Source organism: Neovison vison, chromosome 1 (genome assembly GCF_020171115.1).
Source record: "Neovison vison isolate M4711 chromosome 1, ASM_NN_V1, whole genome shotgun sequence".
Taxonomy (NCBI): domain Eukaryota; kingdom Metazoa; phylum Chordata; class Mammalia; order Carnivora; family Mustelidae; genus Neogale; species Neogale vison.
The window spans coordinates 211,979,612-212,000,955 of NC_058091.1; the positions used below are offsets into that span (position 1 = coordinate 211,979,612).

The following is a 21,344-nucleotide window of genomic DNA, read 5'->3' on the forward strand; positions in this document are numbered from 1 at the left end:
AGGCTCTCAGCTGAGCAGGGAGCTTGATGTGTGGCTTGATTCTGGGACCATAGGATTATGACCTGAGCCAAAAGTAGACACTTAACTGACTGAGCCACCCAAGCGCCCCATAAATGGAATCTTAAAAAAAAAACAAAAAACCCTTAGTACATTTTATATACATGATTACATTATCTGTAAGTACAGATAGCTTTATTTTGTTCTTCTAATTTATATGCCTTTTACTTTTTCTGGCTATGAACTCCAGAAAAATACTGAATTAAAGTGGTGAGAGTAAACAATCTTGACTTGTTCTCAATCACAGGGCTAAGAATTTAATCATTCACCATCCTATATGATGTTAGGTAGGCTTTTCATACACACCCTATCAGGTCAAGGAAATCCCTTTTCTTCCTAGTGTGCTGGGTTTTTACCATGAATGGATACTGAATTTTGTTAATTGCTTTTCTGCACCCATAGAAATATACTGTTTTTTTCCCTTTAGTCTAATATGGTAAATTATACTGGTTTATTTCTGAATGTTAAAACAACCTTGCATTTGAGATAAACCCTACTCATACATACTGCATTATTTTTATAGATTACTAGATATTATTTTTTAAAAGATTTTATTTATTTATTTCAGAGAGAGTGAGGTAGGGAGGGGCAGAGCAAGGAGAAGCAGACTCCCTGCTAAGCAGGGAGCCCTACGCAGGGCTCGATCCTCAGGACCCTGGGATCATGACCTAAACTGAAGGCACATGCTCAATGACTGAGTACCCAGATGTCCCTATTAGACCCTATTTTTTAAGATCATGTTAAGAATTACTGCATCTATATTCATGAGGGTCATCTATCTCTAGTTCTCTTTTTTCTGTAACATCATTTGATTTTGGTATCAGGATAATGCTGGCCTAAAAAAATTAGTTGGGAAGTATTCCCTCCTTGTTTTCTGAGTTTGTGCAGATTTTGCATTATTTCTTCTTTACATGTTTCATAAATTCTCCAATGTGTTCTGGACCTGTTGATTTCTTTATAGGAAGGTTCTGAATTATGAACTCAACTCTGTTAATACAGTGCTCCCTATATTCTTCTATTTCTCCTTGAAATTATTTTGATAACTTTCATTTTTTCTAAGAAATGTATCCATTTCATCTAAATCAGACCATGTACTGGTACCAATTTGTTCATATTTCTTTATTAACTTTAACATTCATAGAATCTGTAATTATATCTGTACTTTCAGTCCTAACAGATAATGTGGGGCTTTAAAAAAAAAAAATCAATTCAGCTAGGTTTATAAAATATAGAGTTCCCCACCCCCCGCCCCAGACAACCAGGTTTTGGTTTCAGTGATCTTTTCTTCAATCTATCATTTCTTTTTTTTATGGACCCCACTCTTAATTTTTTGGGTTTAACTTGCTCTCTTTTTCTAGCTTCTTAGGGTGAAAGTTTGGATGACTGATTTTAGAACTTTCTTCTCTAATAACTATAAATTTCTCTATAAATACAGGTTAAGCTTCATCCCTTGGTATCTTGCCGAAGGTTCAGGATAAAATTTTACAGAGCTAAGGCTGTATCTCTGTAATTTCAACAAAAACATAGATTTAAAAAAAGAGTAGCTAAAAGAACACCATGCAAAGAAAAACATCAGAACACCTGCCTCAAAAATGTAAAGCACACTTTACCCATGAAAACTAAATCTCATAGATTATTTTTTTAAAAAGATTTTATTTATTTGACAGAGAGAGACACCAAGAGAGGGAACACAAGCAGGGACAGTGGGAGAAGGAAAAGCAGGCCTCACAAGAGTAGGGAGCCCGATGTGGGGCTTGATCCCAGGACCAACCTGAGCTGAAGAAAGATGCTTAACAACTGAGCCATCCAGGTGCCTCTTGAGTATCATAGGTTTTAAAGCTCTAATGGGTTGCCCTGGTAGCTAAGTGGGTTTAGCAGCCCAGTCTTGGTTTTGGCTCATGATCTCAGAGTCCTGGGATGGAGCCTTGCGTCAGGTTCCACCCTTAGCACAGGGTATGCTTAAGATTCTGTCTCCCTCTTCCTTTGCCCCTTCCCCACTTTAAAATAAATAAAACTTATAAAAACATTTTTGGGGGGCACCTCGGTGGCTCAGTGGGTTAAAGCCTCTGCTTTCGGCTCAGGTCATGGTCCCGGGGTTCTGGGATCGAGCCCTGCATCGGGTTCTCTGCTCAGCAGGGAGCCTGCTTCCCTTCCTCTCTCTGCCTGCCTCTCTGCCTACTTGTGATCTATCTGTCAAATAAATAAATAAAATATTAAAAAAAACCATTTTTTGAAGCTCTGACATTAAATTATAACTTTTTTTTTTCTTTAAGATTTTATTTATTTATTTGACACAGAGAACACAAGAAGGGGGAATGTCAAGCAGAGGAAGAGAGAGAAGCAGGCTTTCTGCTGGGCAGGGAGCCCAATGTGGGGCTCAATCCCAGGACCCGGGGATCATGACCTGAGCCAAAGTCAGATGTTTAACTGACTGAGCCACCTAGGCACCCCTCTTGTAACTTTCAAAATAAGGCCTTCCCAGAAGAAATGTTCCCAAAACTTCTGGTAAAGAAATATAAGGCCACACAGTCCCCAAAACATTGTATGGGAGGAACAGAGAAGAAAAGTACAGGATAAAGGGGGAAGATGGGGATTTCTCAATACATCCACAACTTCACTTTCTAGGCTCTTCTCATTCCTGGTTACTCAACAGAATCACCTTTGAGATACTCTAAAATGAGGGGCGCAGGTTCTATATAATTTGAATCGACCAAAATAGAATCTTTGGGGACAAAGGACCAGCTATCTGCATTTTTAAAAAGCTCCTCTATGGCCAGCCAGTCTGAGAACTATGAAACAGGCAGGGAATCATGTAGGTCTAAAAAAAAAAAAAAAATACCTTGATCTGTTGTCTCCGTAGCATGGCAAGCTCTCTCATGTCTCGGAATGGCTGTAGTAAATACTGATATAATTCAGTTGTGGCTTCTGCAAGGCTGCTATAGGCTTCATCCTCCATCTGATACAAGTCCAGAAGCTCCACCATGCTTTCTGTATTCTTGTGCTTATCCAAGAGCTGTGGAACGAGAAGGTTTTATTATAAAGAATCTGATTATAATAGCCTATAAATACTTCTTTGCAACTCCCTCCTTTATTTTGGGATGTTGGAATACTGAAACACAGAAGAAATGAAAAGCACTGGATGCTTTTCATCACTCGTCTCCATGTGGAGACATCTTACTACTCAAGACTGCCTGAATCATCCTTTTCAAACTGCTCCCATCAAATATGATACTCTGTTCAAATATCCTGTTCTGTGTATTTTCTGGGTCTCCATACTATCTAACTGCCTAGACTTAAGTCTTTAAAAATATATTTCCACATAGCCTATAGCCCTTTCTGTATTTATAAAAAATTTTTTTCATTGCTAATATACAAAGTAGTTATCAACTCTTACCAGTATTATTCTACTAATTTTCCCAAATCTTCTTGCCACTCCACTCCTCCTCCCAGTTTGGAACTGTCCTACATTAACTTTCAACTCACACCTATGACATCCCTCAAAATCTAGGTTAATAAAAACCTCAACTGTACTAAAGAGTTTTAGACTGACTATAACAGATTTTTGTAACTCTTACTTGTACTCCTTGGTACTGTGTGCGTGTGTGTGTGTGTGTGTGTGTGTGTGCGCACGCGCATATGTGCATACATGCATGTACTTGTTTTCATTCATTCCTCAATAAATATGGACATCTAACACGTGTCAGGCACTGGGCCAAGAGCTGGGTGTACAAAAACATGGTATCTCTCTTCGTGAAACTTACAGTGTAGTAAATAAACAGAAACTAAGTTTTTAAAAATTACAAACTGTGATGATATGAAAATTATTTTTTAAAGCTTTAAAAAAGTGAAGAATAAAAATAATACAACGAAACAAGCAGATGTTGACACTGTGTGACCTAATTTATAAAAAGAGAGAGTAGACAATCTTTTTCCAAGGACCCAAGGAAGCTTATACTAAATTTAGGGGCACCTGGGTGGCTCAGTGGGTTAAAGCCTCTGCCTTTGGTCAGGGCATGATCTCAGGGTCCTGGGATCGAATCCCACATGGGCTCTCTGCTCAGCAGGGAGCCTGCTTCCTCCCTTCTTTCTCTGCCTGCCTCTGTGCCTACTTGTTATCTCTGTCTGTCAAATAAATAAATAAAATCTTAAAAAAAAAAAAAAAAGGTAGAGAGAGAAGGCAATCCTTTTCCAAGGATCCAAGGAAGCTTACACTAAAATTTAAAGAAACATATAGACAAGACAGTTTATGTATTTATTCTTGGTGCCCATTTACCTGCTGACAGTCTCATCTCAAAGGCACAAAATTCTGCTTTTCATTCCATATCTCAAGTTTTCACTACTGCCTTCCTCCCCAATTTTTTGCTTTAGTTACCATATCCGACTACACATCTTATATTCAATTTAGAGTCCAAATTCACTTCCTGCCCAGATTCTTAGCACTAAATGTAGTAGCACATACGCATTGGTCTTTTGCCTACTATATTATTAACAATCATGATGGATCAGATAATCTACTTTAAACTCTTTTTATGACAAGGAAGTACTATATAAATACTAGTTATTTTAAGGCTACTGTAATTCCAACTTCCACTGCTACCATGGAGAACTTCCACTATCCAGTATCAGCTGAATAGTTCCTCCTAGATAATTCCTCACACTGATGGAACTATAAATCCTGGGCAAAATATTACAACACTACTACCCGAAGACACTGTAAAGTGACTACAAGTAACTAAAAACTGGAGAGAACATCGATACTTAGAAGACAGGAAGACCCTAAGTAACTTTTTATTTACAGCACTTGGCCTGCAGGGAGGCCCCAGTGGCTGCCAGAGGAGAGAAGTTTGGCTAAACAGAGAACTACAGTCTTGGTGCTTGAAGAATCAGAGGACAGAGTTAAGACAACCACAGCATATAGAAAAGGGGAGAAGTGCAGAAAAGGAGAAAGCCAAAGGAGGAAATCTCAGACTGGTATATACACTCTACTCTCCTCAAGGGGCACCTAGGTGGCTCAGTTGGTTAAGTGTCTGCCTTTGGCTCAGGGCATGATTCCAGAGTCCTGGGATAGAGCCCCACATCAGGTTTCCTGCTCAGCAGGGAGACTGCTTCTCCCTCTCTCCCTCTGCCTGCTGCTCCACCTACTTGTGCTGTCAAATTAAAAAAAAAAAAAAAAATCTTAAAAAAAAATAAACAATCTCTGGAGGAACATAACACAGAGAGGCTCTGTTAGGTACCACTTATAGGGTCCAGAATATAATCCAAATTTCACAGACCTGTAAAGAAATAGGAAAGCAAAACAATGCTCAAAAGGGAACCAAATGTAGGCAACTTTAAGATAAATACTTTTGATGTAGCACAGATTTTAATTTTTTTTTTTTAAGATTTTATTTATTCGAGAAAGAGAGAGTACGCACACAAGCAAGGGTAGGAGCAGAGGGAGAGAGAGAATCAGGCTGTCCTCTGAGCAGGGAGCCCAAAGCAGGGCTCAATCCCAGAACCCTGGGATCATAACCTGAGCTGAAGGCAGCCACTCAACTGGCTAAACCCCCCAGGTGCCTCTCAATTTAGCACAGATTTTAAAGCAATTATTTTAAATGCTAATGGACACAATTTGCTCATGAAGAATAAACAAAAACTCAAAGAATAAATAGTATTTTAAAGATTTTACTTATTTATTTGAGAGCGAGCAAATGAGTAAGCATGGGGGAGGTAGGCGTGGGTACTAAAGGGACAAGCCAAATCCCCACTGAATGAGGGCAGTGGGGGGGGCGTGGGGGTGCCTTGATCCCAGGGCTCCAAGATAACCTGAGCCAAAGTCAGATGATTAACCGAGAGAACCACCCAGGCACCCCTAAAGGACATTCTAGAACAAAAAATATAGTGTCTACAATAGTCTGGGGCACAGACACAGTAAGAGGTTAAAAGGTTAAAAAGCAATCATCTATGATTAGCACTTCCTATTCCCCTAATTCCTTACTGTTGCATCAGTAGAGCTCTTATGAAACTGAAAAAAAACTTCATTTTTTAAAAGATTTTAAGTAGTAAGTAGGGAAACTCAAAACACCACAGGCGACAAAACCGAAGACACCAGAGTAAATCTTAGCCTCTGACACCTACAGCAACTGCCTAGAATAACACAGTCGAGCCTTTTCTAGGTGGATAAACAAAATCTCACTCTAAAGGCATACTTATCTCAGCTCCTTCTGCCTAGTACCATGATGTCCAGCTTTCAAAAAAAAAAAAAAAATTACAGGGCATATTAAAAGCACAGTCTGAAGAGACAGAGCAAGCATGAGAACCATACTCAGGGATAGCAAGGATACAGAATCATCAGACTAGGAATTTAAACTATGATTAAAATGCTAAGTAATCATGGAGTGCCTTGGTGCCTCAGTAGGTTGAGCAGCCAACTTGGGTTTTGGCTCAGGTCGCGGTCTCATGGGTCACAGTATAAAGCTCCTTACTCAATGGGGGAGTCAGCTTGAAGGTTCTCACCCTCTGCTCTTTTCCCACTCCTGCATGTGCACTCTCTGTCACACACACTCTCTCAAATACACAAATCTTTTTAAAAATATGCTAAGGAGGGTGCCTGGGTGGCTCCGTTGGTTAAGTGGCTGACTTCAGCTCTGGTCATGATCTTGGGAGTCCCGGGATGGAGTCCCGCACTGGGCTCCCTGCTCAGCAGGGAGTCTGCTTCTCCCTCAGACCCTCTCCCTTCTCATGCTCTCTCTCTCACTCTGAAGTAAATAAAATAAGTAAATCTTTAAAAAATATATGCTAAGGAATCTAATGGAAAAAGCAGACAACATCCAAGAACTTATGTATATAACATAAACAGGGTTGGAAATACTAGGAATCAAAAGGAAATGCTATAAATCAAAACCGCTAAAATGCAAAAATGCCTTCAATGGGCTTATTTTTAGACTGGACGCAACAACAACAACAAAACAAACTAACAAATGAGCTTGAAGAAATGTTAGTAGAAACTTCCAAAACTGAAATGCAAAAACAAAACCAAAAAAATTTCAAAGAACAAAATATCCAAGAAGCATGGGACAATTACCTATAAAAGAGTAAGGAAAAATTCTATCAGAATTCTCTTCAGAAACTATGCAAACAAGAGAAGTAGAGTGAAATAATTAAGAGTTGGCTGGCTGGCTGGCTGGCTGAATCAGAAGAGCATACCACTCTTGATCTTGGAGTTGTGAGTTCAAGTCCCACACTGTGTAGAGATTAGTTAAAGAAAAAAAAGAAGAAAGAAAAAGTAAACCTTAAAAGAAGTTAAAAATCCATATACTTAGAATTCTGTATTCAGTGAAATTACCTTCAAAACTGAACGAGAAATAGGAGATCCTCAGGCAAACATAAACTGAGGAAACCTGTCTTGCAAGAAATACTAAAAGATTATTTGTCAAAAAGGAGGAAATTTATATAGGTCAGAAACTTGGATCTAGATAAAGAAAGGAAGAATATTAGACAAGAAATTAATAAAAGTTAAATAACATCTTTCCCTATTATTCCTTTTAAAAAAAAAGATTGATTGATTGATTTGACAGAGATCACAAGTAGGCAGAGAGACACTAGGGAAGCAGGCTCCCCACTGAGCAGAGAGCTTGATCCCAAGACCCTGAGATCATGACCTGAGCTGAAGGCAGAGGCTTAACCCACTGAGCCAACCAGGCACACCTCCCTATTACTATTCTTAACAGATCTAACATAATAGTTTCCTCAAAATAGGTGCCACAATATATCCAGTGATTACACCTTGCAGATTAATAAAATAATTAACAGGTCAAAAGGGACAGGACTAAAGAACTGGAAATACCTTGTTATAAGGTACTTATACTATATGTAAAGTACAACAATATTTGAAAGAAAGCTTGGTTAGTATTGCAAACATTATTATTGCAAACTTGAATGTAACCACTAAAGAAAGTTTTTAAAAGTATCACAGACATGCTAATTGAGGATATACTAACTGAGGAAAAAAAAAAACCTAACAGAATATAATACCAGAAGTCCAAAAGAGTGGAAAACAAAAAAAGGACAAAAACTGGACAATAAACAGAATACAGTAACAGATATGGTAGATATTACTCCAACTGTTTCAATCATCACTTTAAACATCAATGGCTGAAACACACCTATTAAGAGAGACTGTGAGGGTGAACGTAAAACCAAGATCCAACTATACGTTGTCTCAAAGAAACTCACTTTAAATACAGACACAGGTTAAAGTGGTAAAAACATACCATGTAACATTAATGGAAAGAAAGCTATAGTAGCTATACTACTTTCAAATAAAGCAGATTTCAAAACAAGGACAATCATTAAAGAAAATTATAAAAATAGTTAATTCTCCAAGACATGATAATCCTTAATGTGTATATGCCCAAAAGCAGAACACTAAAATACCCAAGTTAAAAAAAAATACAACTACAAGGAGAAAAGTATTAGTCCACTAGGACAGTTGGAGACATCAAGATCCCTTATCAGTAATGGACAGATCCAACAGGCAGAAAATCAGTAAGGACAGTTGAACTCAACAGCACCATCAACTGGACATATTTGACACCTATCGACTATTTCATCCAATTGTAGCAAAATATATAGTCTTTTTGAGCCAACATGGAACATTCACCAAGACAGATCATGTTCTGGACCCAAAAGACATCATGATAAATTTAAAAGAACAGAAATCACCCAAAGTATGCTCTTAGACTACAATGAAATTAAACTAAAAATCAGTAAAGGAAATACTGCTGGAAACCCCCCAAATCCTTGGGAGATTAAACAACACAATTTTAAGTAGTGCATGGGTCAAAGAAAAAAATTTAAATATTTTCAACTAAGTGAAAACACAACTTGGCAAAATTTTTTTGGGTCACAGTAAAAGTGCTTAGAGGAGAATCTGGAGCACTGAATGCATATATCACAAAAGTGTAAAATCAGTAATCTAAATCTTTACCTTAGAGAAGAGCAAATTAAATTCAAAGACTACAGGGAAAAAAAAGAGAATTTAGAGTATAAATCAATGAAACTGAAAAAGAGAAATTAATAAAAAAAATCAATGAAACAAAAACTCTGGTTCTTTGAAAACAATCAATAAAATTGATAAACGTCTATCAAGGTTAACAAAGAAAAAGAGAAGACACAAATTACTAGTATCAGAAATGAAAAGGGACATCATTACTGATCCCCCAGACATTAAGAAGAGTATTAAGAACATCTCTATGCCCACAAATTCAAAAAACTAGGTGAAATGGATGAATTCCTCAAAAGACACACTCTAATAAAACACAAGAACAGATGATCTGAAAAGGCCTTTATTCAAGAAATTGAATTCATAATTAATAACCTTGCAAAACAGAAAACACCAAGCCCAGATGGGCTCACTGGTGAAGTCTACCAACAATTTAAGGAAGAAATCTCTCCAATTTTCTACAATCTCTCAAGAAAACAAAACAGAGGGAAAACTTCCTTACTCTAAACAGGTCAGCATGTGCCTAATACCAGAAACAATGACATTACAAAAAACTACAGACCAACATCTCTCATGAATGTGGATGCAAAAATCCTCAACAAAATATTAGGAAGTACATCCAAAACTGTATAAAAATAACTACTGTATTAACACCAAATGTGACTTATTCAAGGTATGCAAGACTGATTCAATGTTTAAAAAAAAATCGACATAATCTATCACATCACAGTCTAAAGAAAAACCATATGATATTAATAAATGCAGGAAAAACATCTGACAAAACCCAATACCATTCATGAGAAAGAATTACCATTATACTAGGAATATAGGGAAATCTTCTAAACTTGATAAAGAACAAAAAACCCATTCCTAACATATTTAATTGTGATAAACTAGATGCTAAACACGGCAAGGAGGTCCCCTCTCACCATTCCTATTAAACATCATGCTGGAAGTCCTAGCTAATGCAACAAGAAATAAAAGGTATACAGACTGGGAAGAAACAGAATTGTCCTTACACAGATGACATCACTCTGTAAAAAAATCCAAAGGAAGAGACAAAAAAGAAAAGAAAAAAAGAAGCCTTCCAAAAATAACTTATGTTAGTACACAAAAATTGAAATACTTTGGTATAAATCAATGCACAAGATCTAAATGAAGAAAACTACACAACTCTGATGAAAGACATCAAAGATCTAAACAAATGGAGAAATATTCCATATACATTGGTTGGAAGACTTAACTACTGTCAAGATGTCAGTTCTTTCCATCTTGATCTATAGACTCAACACAATGCCAATCAAAGTATCAGCAAGTTATTTTGAGGCCATCAACAAACCACTTCTAAAGTTTACATGGAAAGGTAAAAGTCTCAGAATGGCCAACACAATATTGAAAAACAAAATCAGAGTACTGACACTATCCAACTTCATTAGTCACTAGAAAGCTACATTAGTCAAGACAGAGGGGTTACTGATAAAAGAACAGATCAACAGAATAGAGTCCAAAACAAACCCACACAAATACAGCCCAGTGATCTTTTGACAAAGGAGCAAAGGCAATTCAATTAACAGTCTTTTTTTTTTTTTTCCTGAGATTTAATTTTATTTACTTGACAGAGAGAGACAGTGAGAGAGGGCACAGAAGCAGGGGGAGTGGGAGAGGGAGAAGCAGGCCCCTGACTGAGCAGGAAGTCTGATGTGGGGCTCGATCCCAGGATGCAGGGATCATGACCTGAGCCAATCACAACTGAGCCACCCAGACGCCCATGAATACTCTTTTCGATAAATGGGCATCCATATGAAGGAAGGAAAGGAGGAATGGAGAGAGGGATATCCAGACCTTACAAAAAGATTAACTCAAAATTGATCATGGACCCACATGTAAAAATACAAAACTATAAAACTCCCAGAAAATAACTAAGAGAAAATCTTAGTGACCATGGGTTTGATAGATGTTTTAGACACAACACCCCGAACACAATCCATGAAGAAAAAAATGGGTAAGCTGGACTTTGTTATAATACTTACCGGAAGACACTCAAGGAGCGCCTGGGTAGCTCAGTCAGTTAAGTGTCTGCCTTTGGCTCAGGTCATGATCCCAGGGTTCTGGGACTGAGCCTGGCATCAGGCTCTGTTCTCACTTGGAGGCCTGCTTCTCCCTCTCCTACTCCCCTTGCTTGTGTTCCCTCTCTCACTCTCTCTCTCTCTCTGTGTCAAGTAAATAAATAAAGTCTTTAAAAAGAAGAAAGAGATAAAAGACACTCAAAAGAATAAAAAGACAAGCTATAGAGCGCCTGGGTGGCTCAGTCAGTTAAGTGTCTGCCTTTAGTTCAGCTCCTGATCCCAGCGTCCTGGGACAGTGCCTGACATTGGGCTCCCTGCTCAGTGGGGAGTCTGCTTCTCTCCCCCTTGCTTAAGCTTTCTCAAAAAAATAAAATCTTTAAAAAAAAAATGAAAAAAGAGAAATTACAGAGAAAACACTTGAAAAATACATTTCTGACAAACGACTGTTATGCAAAATATACAAAAAACTCCCAAAACTCAACATTAAGGAAACAACCCAATTTAAAAATGGGCAAAAGATCTGAAGAGACCTCACCAAATAAGCGATACAGATGCCAAGTAAGCATATAAGGAGATGATCAACATGACACCAACATCTGGGAACTGCAGATTAAAACAATGAGATGCCATTACACACCTGACAATACCAAATGCTGGCAAGGATATGGCACAACCAGAATTCCCATTTATTGTTGGTGGCAATGTATTCTTATGATCTGTTGTTGGGCACATGCACATCAATGATTATTAGGTCTTCTTAGAGAATTAACCCTTCTATTATATAATTATCCTCTTTACCCTTAATAATTTCCCTTGGTCCAAAGTCTGCTTTATCTCAAATTAATATAAGCTACTCCAACTTTCTTTTGATTAGTGTTAGCATGGTGTCTCTTTCTTACAAAACTAAATATTCTCACCATAAAATCCAGCAATCATGTTCCTTGATATTTACCTAAATGAGGTGAAAATCTAATCCAAACAAAACTTGCACATAAAGGTTATAGGAGCTTTATTCATAAATGCCAAGACTTAGAAGCAACAGAGATGTCCTCCAATAAGTAAATGAATAAACAAACTGTGTATATTCACACAATGGAATATTCATTAAGCACTAAAAAAAAGAAAGAGCTGTCAATCCACCAAAAAAAGGCGGGGGAGGGGGGACCTTAGATGCATATTCAAAGGTGAAAAGCAGCCAATCTGAAAAGGTTACATATTTTAGGATACCAATTCCATAACATTCTGGAAAAAACAAAATATAGAGAAAGGCCAGAAAAAAAAAAATCACTAGTTGCCAGAGGCTAGAGAGATGTGGCACACTTAGTGAATGAAAAAGGGAACCACGAGATTTTTAGAGCAGTGTTAACTGCTATGTATGATACTGTAATGATGGATACAGACATTCTCCTTTCGTCAGAGAATCGCACAACCTAAAGAATGACCACTTATATAAAGTATGCTCTTTAATATTAGGGGAGACTGTGGGCAGGAGGGGAATAAATGGGAACTCTATGTATTTTCTGCTCAGTTTTTCTGTAAACCTAAAATTCATATAAAACCAAAACTACCGGGATGCCTGGGTAGCTCAGTTGGTTGGACGACTGCCTTCGGCTCAGGTCATGATCCTGGAGTCCGGAGATCGAGTCCTGCATCGGGCTCCCAGCTCCACGGGGAGTCTGCTTCTCTCTCTGATCTTCTCCTCACTCATGCTCTCTCTCACTGTCTCTCTCCCAATAAATAAATAAAATCTTTAAAAAAAAAAACAAAACAAACCAAAACTACCGGGTGTCTGAGTGGCTCAGTCAGTTAAGCATATGACTCTTGACCTCAGTTCAGGTCTTGATCTTGAGTTCAAGCCCCACCCCAGGCTCCTCACTAGAAATGAAATCTACTGAATGAATGAATAAATGAATAACTAAAACAAAGTCAATTAATTTTTATATAATACAAACCGACTTAAAGACAACATTGTATTTCACAGTACATGCGCTTCTTTTCTTTTTTTTTTTTTTTAAAGATTTGGTTTGTTTGTTAGAAATCAGGAAGAGTGGCAAGCAGAGGGAGAAGCAAGCTCCCCACTGAGCAAGCAGTCAGAAGGAGAAGCAGGCTGCCAGCTGAGCAAGAAGCCCAATGCAGGACTCAATCCCAGGACCCTGAGCCAAAGGCAGATGCTTAACCATCTGAGCCCACCCAGGCATCCCTGTATGCCTATTTTTAAAGTAAAACAAAAAAAAGATTAAAACATAATAACCAATTAATATCAATTATTGTCTCTGCTAAGCCCTTATTATTTTATAGGGTGATCAGATTAATGTCTTTCAGCTTTGTTAACAAGTGGTTTTTGTTTAGTTTTTAAAAAATTATTTATTTATTTATTTGACAGGGCACAAGCATGGGGAGCAGCAGGCAGAAAGACAATTCTGGAGACTTACTAAGAGACCCTGCTGGCTCTGAATTATATACTACAGTGGTGAGAAAAGCTTGGAAGGGTATCAGAGTGCATGCAGAGAGGTCAGTTCACAGGCTACCAGGTGTGTCTATAGAACTTGGTGGAAGTTCACACTGGGGGACAGAACAAAGATTCAAGAAATGTTCTGGAGATAAAAATCAGTGGTACTTAGTGAAAGACCAGATTTTAAGACAGAATTAAGGATGACTACTAGGGTTCTGGCATTAACTGAGACAAAAAACAAAGGAACAGAGACAGGTTTTTAGTGGCAAAGATTAACAGACTCGGAGACACCATCCAAATTGCTTTTTAGATACCCAACAGGAGAGTCATGTAGGGAATACAAAATGTCCAATGTTCTTATCCTTAAGAATTCTAAATTCTAACTAGGGAAGCAAACTAACAGACATAAAAATAAAACACTGATTATAAAAGAAGTAAAATGTTACCGAAAAGGTGGATCAGAGTAGGCTAATGCAGTTGGAAAAGGGGTTCTAAAGCCAGGATTTGAACTGGGTTTTGAAGGATGAGAAGTGCTGCATAGGTGAAGGAGGGTAAGCCAGACGAGAAATCACACGAATAGAAGCATCCTGGATAAGGAATCTGGGTGGGATGAGGGGTAGCAAAGTTATCATGTTCCCTGAAGTCTGGAGCGTACACGCTAGGGAACAGGGCATCACACTGAGTCTGTAAATGCAGCACATTCTCATAAGCAGTGAAAATACCTATGGAGAAGGAAAAAAGAACGACATATGTGGCCAACCTGCCATCTTTAATTTAGTTGGCTATGTTCAACTAACTAAATAACCAAATCAAATAGATGGTCATTTAGTGTCTGGTTACTCAAAACATGGTCTGTGACCATGCATCATGTTCGGAACCTGTTATAAATATGGAACCTGAAGGCCCACTCCAGAAGCACAAAATCAGAATCTGAATTTTAGTAAGACTGCCATGTAAAAAGCACACACGCCAAAGTTTGAGACACTCTATTTCAGGAACACCTTAATATACCCTTATTAACAATGAAGTGAGGCAAAAGGCTCTCTAAAGTTATAGAAATTATGGCAGGTGACTTTTCCTTAATCAGAAACAATATTTCCCTCTCACTCTCTCACTACATTTACTATCAGATCAATTAGCACTACAGGTACACCCCGTTTTATTGTGCTTCACTTTACTGCACTTCAGATACTTTTTTTTTAACAAACTGAAGGTTCGTGGCAATCCTGTCTGTGTCAAGCAAGTCTATCAGTGCCATTCTTACAACAGCATTTGCTCTGTCTTATCTGTGTCACGTTTTGGTAATTTTCACAGTATCTCAAGCTTTTTCATTAGTATCTTTGTTAGGTGATCTGTGATCAGTACTCTAAGATGTTGCTATTCTAATAATTTTGGGGACCATGGACCATGCCTATATAACACGGTGAGCTCAACTGATCAATGTTGTATGTTCTGAGGGCTCAACTATCCAATCCCCCATCTCTCTGCCTCTCCTGTGGCCTTCCTACTCCCTGAAATACATTAACATGAAGATTAGCCTTACTGATAACCTTACAATGGCTTCAAAGCGTTTAGGTTAAAGTGAACTTTAAATCAAACACTAGAAATGATTACGCTTGGTGAAGTCATATCAAAAACTGAGAGTGGCTTCTTGCACCAGGTAGCCAAGTTGTAAATGTAAAGGAAGACTTCATAAAGGTAATTAAAAGTGCTACTCCAATGAACACACAAATGATAAAGAAAGTGACAGAGCCTTATTGTTGATAAACAAAGCTTCCAGTGGCCTGAATAGTTCAAACCAGCCACAATATTCCCTTAAGCCACAGCCTAAATCCAGAGAAAGACCTAACTCTTTTCAATTCTATGAATGCTGAAAGAGGTGAAGAAGCTTCAGAAGACAAGTCTGAAGCTAGCAGAGGGTGGTTCAAGAGGTTTACGGGGAGATGTCTCCATAAGGTAAAAGTGCAAGGTGAAGCAGAAAGTGCTGATATAGAAACTACAGTCAGTTACCCAAGAAAGATCCAGCTCAAGCAATTCATGAAGGTGGCTACATTAAATACCAGATTTTCAATGCAAATGAAAGTCTTACATCATTACAGTGGAAGAAGATGCATCTACAACTTTCACAGCTAGACAGAATTCAGTGTCAAGCTTCAAAGCTTCAAAGGATAGAGACTAACTCCCTTGTTAGGGGCTAATGCAGTTGGTGACTCTAAACTGAAGCCAATGCTCATTTACCATTCCCCAAATCCCAAAATCCTAGGACCCTTAAGAATTATGCTAAATCAAAAAAAAAAAAAAAAAAAGAATTATGCTAAATCTACTCTGTCTATGCTCTACAAATGCCAAATGCCTGGATGACCTCACATCTATTCACAATATGGTTTACTGAATATTTTAATCTCACTGCTTAAAGTATCTACTGCTCAGAAAAAAAAATTCCCTTCAAAATCTTACTGTACACTGACAATACGCCTAATCACCCAAGAGCTCTCACAGAGATGAACAGTGAGCGTGGTTTTCATGCCTGGTACCCTATAACTATTCCGCAGCCCATGGATCAAGGAGTAATTTTGACTCTCAAGTCTTATTCTTTAGGAAATATATTTCATAAGGTTTTATCTGCCATAGTGATTCCTCTGATAGATCTGGACAAAGTTAACTGAAAACCTCTGGAAAGGATTCACCATTCTAAACACCATTAAAAATACTCAGGATTCATGGAAAAGGTCCAAGTATCAACAGGAGCAGGAGTTTCAAAGCAGTTGAGTCCAACCTTCATTAATGATTTTGAAGGGTTCAAGACTTTAATGGAGGAAGGAACTGCGGATGTGGTGGAGCAAATAAAGTGGTTTCTTGAGACAAAATATACTCTTGGTGAAGATGCTGTGATGACTGCTGAAATGACAACAGAAAATTCATAATATCACATAAACTTAGTTGATAAAGTAGAGCAGGGTCTGAAAGGACAGACTCCCAATTATGCTAGAAGTTCTATTGTGGGTAAAATGCTGTCAATCAGCATCACATGCTATAGAGATATTGTTCATAAAAGGAAGAGTCAATCAATGCAGCAAACTTCACTGTTGTCTCATTTTAAAAAATTACCACAGCTACCTCAACCTTCAACAACCATTACCTTGATCAGTCTGTAGCCATCAGCATTGAGCAAGACCCTTCATCTCCAAGAAGATCACAACTCACAGAAAGCTCAGAAGATTACCATTTTTCAGCAGTAAGGTATTTTTTTTTAAAGATTTATTTATTTATTGGGGGAGGGGGAGCAGAGGGAGAACAAGAGAGAATCTTTTTTTTTTTTTTAAGATTTTATTTATTTATTTATTTGACAGAGGGAGATCACAAATAGGCAGAGAGGCAGGCAGAGAGAGAGAGGAGGAAGCAGGCTCCCCGCTGAGCAGAGAGCCCAATGCGGGACTCGATCCCAGGACCCTGAGATCATGACCGGAGCCGAAGGCAGCGGCTTAACCCACTGAGCCACCCAGGTGCCCCAAGAGAGAATCTTAAGTAGACTCCACACTGAGTGCAGAGCCTGACATAGGGGTTGATGTCACAACTCTGAGATCATGACCTGAGCTGAAACCAATAGTAAGGCATTAACTGACTGCGCCACCCAGTGCCCCGAAGTTATTTGTAAATTAAGGTATGTACATTGTTTTCTGTTTTTGATTTTTAGATTAAAAAAAAAACACTATTACACACTCAACAGACTACAGTATAGTGGAAACATTTATATGCACTTGAAAACCAAAATATTCATTTCATTTAACTTCTTTTATTGTGACATCTGCTTTATTGTGGTGGTCTGAAACCAAACCCGCAATATCTCTAAAGTATGCCCATGTTTAAACTAAAACTGAGCCAAACCCCTCATTTCTCATGGTTCAGTTTTCTATTAAAGCACTTTTAGTGGATGGAGGCCGGGGGAGGGGGAGGGCTTTTAACTATTCTAAGGGGAAAAAAACACAAAGTTATGACTGAAGTCAATCACAGGATGATCTTTATTAAGACCGGTACAGAATAACAAAAATCAGCCTGGTCTTATCTCCAGCACCAGCAGGGATGATATCTCCAGTACGTAAGCCATTCCATGAAAGTGGATGTTGAAAGGCAATGGCCACTGAGGCGCCTGGGTGACTCAGTTGGTTAAGCACCTGACTTGGTTTTGGCTTAGGTCACGATCTCAAGGGTCGTGAGATTGAGCTGTGCTCAGCTCCCCCACTCAGAAGGGAGTATGCTTGAAGATTTCTTTCTCTGCCCTCCCCTGACTCACACAGGAGTGTGCACATGGGCACGCTCTCAAATAAATAAATCTTTAAAATATAAGTAAATTAAAATAAAGGCAATGACCACTGGTTTGAAATCATCCAATTAACTCTTTTCATTCTGATGAAATGCTTACTTTTAAAAAAATAATAATTTGGCTTTTTCATTCTTACAAAGACACAATAAAATGATGATAAAGATATTCTGGTTCTGGGGTGCCTGGGTGCCTCAGTCAGTTAAACACATGCCTTTGGCTAAGGTCATGATACCGGAGTCCTGGGATCAAGCCCCACATCCGGATCCCTGTTCAGCAGAGAGCCTGCTTCTCCCTCTTCCTCTGCTGCTTACCCTGCTTGTGCTTCCTTTCTCTCTCTGTAAAAAAAATAAATAAAATCTTTAAAAAAAAAGATATTCTGGTTCTGTTGACAGATATCTGCCTATTAATTATGAAAATGGTCATTTAAGAATCCAATTTAGAATAAACTGAACAACTGCAATAGAAAAAGAATTCAATAAGCTTAGTTATAATTTATATGCAGAAACCAACAGCCCTGTTATAGTAAAAACAACGCAAGGATTCCATTTACAATAGAAACAAAAACAACAAAATACTTAGTACTAAACTTATGTCTATTAACAGCCACGTAAATAAAATGTTTAAAAGTACCAAAAGAGGGCGCCTGGGTGGCTCAGTCTGTTAAACCTCTGCCTTCAGCTCAAGTCATAACCCCAAGGGTCTGGGATTGAGTCCTGCCTTAGCCTGCTTCTCCCTCTCCCTCTGCCATTCCCCCCTGCTTGTGCTCTGTCAAATAAATAGATGAAATCTTTAAAAAAAAAAAAAAAGTACCAAAAGATGATGTAAATAAACGGAAGACTAATAATAAAAATATCAATTCTTACTAAATTAATCTATAAATTTCACATGGTAATAGCTTCTTTATATATTTATGGCATAAGAAAAAGACGATTTTAAAGTTCACATGGGAAAATAAGAGGACAAAGTATCAATAAAAAAAATTTATAAAGAGTAATTGTGGGGCGCCTCTCTGCAGGGAGCCTGCTTCTTCCTCTCTCTCTCTCTCTCTGTCTGCCTCTCTGCCAGCTTGTGATCACTCTCTGTCAAATAAATAAATAAAATCTTAAAAAAAAAAAAAAAAAAGAGTAATTGTGGAGAGGGGCAAAGGCTTTACTATGTATTATAAGTATCTGATAAAAGCATCAACTACAATGTAGTATTACTAAAGAGTTTAGATACACAGACATTTACTGCAGAGTAAGTATCACTCAAGAAATCATGTCATAACTGTCATTTAATCAGGAAATAAAACAGGTTGGATCCCTACACCAAAATAAATCACAGGGGCATCAAGAAACTTAAAATGGGAATAATAATACCATAAAAGTAGATATGTGAGGGGGGTTTTGTTTGTTTTGCTCTAAATAATCTCATCATGGGGTACTTTTTAAAGCATGACTCAAAATCCAAAACTATCAAAACAGACTAATAACTTGTGTGCAAAGTTTTAAACTGGCTACAAAGGCAGAAAAAATAATATCAAGAAGCAAATTATAAAGGGAAAAATACTTTCAACACAGATAATTTCCACAAATACAGTAAAAATATAGGGGAAGAAAGTAAGGGGTTCAAAGAAATGACTCCTGAACAAATGAAGATTCACTCATAAAAATAAATTAAACTGAAACTTTTCACAGGTAAGACAAAAAGGTTTTGAAAATACAGTCTTGTGGGGGAGCCTGGGTGGCAGACAGATGGCTAACAGACACATAAAAAGACACTCAACATCATTTATCATCAGGAAAATACAGATCAAAACCATGATGAGATATCACCTCACTCCCATCTGTCAGAATGGCTAAAATAACATGGGAAACAGAGGTTGGCAAGGATATGGACATAGGGGAACCCTCTTTTACACTGTTGGTGGGAATGCAAACTGCCGCAGACACTCTGGAAGTATGGAGGTTCCTCAAAAAGTTAAAAATAGAACTACCCTATGATTCAGCAATTGTACTACTAGGTATTTGACGAAAGGATACAAAAATACTAATTTGAAAGAGTACATGCACCCTGACTTTCAGAGAGCAGCATTATCAACAATAGCCAAATTAAGGAAAACAATCCAGATGTCCATCGACAGATGAGTGGATAATAAAGATGTGGTGTGTGTGTATACACACACACACACACAATCGAATATTACTCAGCCATAAAAAAGAATGAAATCTTGCCATTTGCAGCAATGTGGATGGAGCTGGAGTATATTATGCTAAGCAAAGTAAGTTTGTCAGAGAAAGACAAATACTATGTAAGAAAGACAAATACTATGTAATTTTTTTACTCACATAAGGAATTTAGGAAACAAAACAGATGAACATAAAGGGAGAAAAAAGTGAGAGAGACGACTAATTATAGCAACTCTTGACTACAGAGAACAAAGGGGGTTGATGGAGGGAGATGGGTGGGCCATGGGCTGAATGGGTGACTTGTATTAGGAAGGGCACTTGTGATGAGCACTGAGGGTTAAGTGATGGGTCACTAAATTATACACCTGAAACCCATTTTACCATATGTGTTAACTAAATAGAATTTAAATTTTAAAAATGGAAATTAAAAAAAGGAAAAAGAACAAGATATAGAACAGAGTATGTATATGCTACCATTTGAGTTGTTAAAAAAGTAGAGAATATCTATGTCCTATGTTTCTTTTATATGTACTGAACCTGAAAGTCACACAAGAAACTCAGGAGTGGTTGCCTCGGAGAAGGACAACCATAGATCAGGAAACAGATGTAAGTAAGGAGTAGATGTACATTCCGCTTACATTTTTTTTTAAAGATTTTACTTATTTATCTGACAGAAACAGAGAAGAGAGAGATCACAAGCAGGCAGACAGAGAGAGAGGGGAAGCTGACTCCCTGCTGAGCAGAGAACCTGATATGGGGCTTGATTCCAAGACCCTGAGATCATGACCTGAGCCGAAGGTAGAGACTTAGCCCACTGAGCCACCCAAGCACCTCAACTTACACTTTTTTTTTCAATCATGATCTATCAAATAAATACATACACTTTGTTTTTAAAGATTTTTATTTATTTGAGACAGAGAGTGAGTAAGAGAGCGAGCGAGCGCATGAGTAGGGGGGAGAAGTAGAAGGAGAGGGAGAAGCACATTTCCCACTGAGCTGGGAGCCCCATGTGGGACTTGATCCCAGGACCTTGTGATCATGACCTGAGTGGAAGGCAGACACTTAATCAAATGAGCCACCCAAGTGCCCCATATACTTGTTTTTTTTAAAGGAAGGTTTTATATTCATTCCTTCTCTATTTCCACCTCTAAGGTATTCTGGCTTACACATCAAAAAGGAAAATTAAATTATCCCCTTTGGCAAAATATCCAAAATATATGTGTACATGTAATTTTTCAAAGGATGAGGCATGAGAAATATGAAAATGGGGTGCCTGGATGGCTCAGTCAGTTAAGTG

At 38.0% G+C, this 21,344-nt stretch overlaps 1 protein-coding gene across 2 annotated transcripts in view; it reads right to left on the minus strand.

Moving 5' to 3' along the window:
• The window catches only part of JMY (junction mediating and regulatory protein, p53 cofactor), a 116,888-nt gene that overhangs the window by 75,068 nt on the left and 20,476 nt on the right, over window positions 1-21,344 (minus strand). For both annotated transcript variants that reach the window (XM_044266477.1, XM_044266469.1), the window contains exon 2: window positions 2,897-3,070. In XM_044266477.1, coding sequence (XP_044122412.1) covers window positions 2,897-3,070 — 174 coding nt within the window. The remainder of the gene's footprint in view (window positions 1-2,896; window positions 3,071-21,344) is intronic.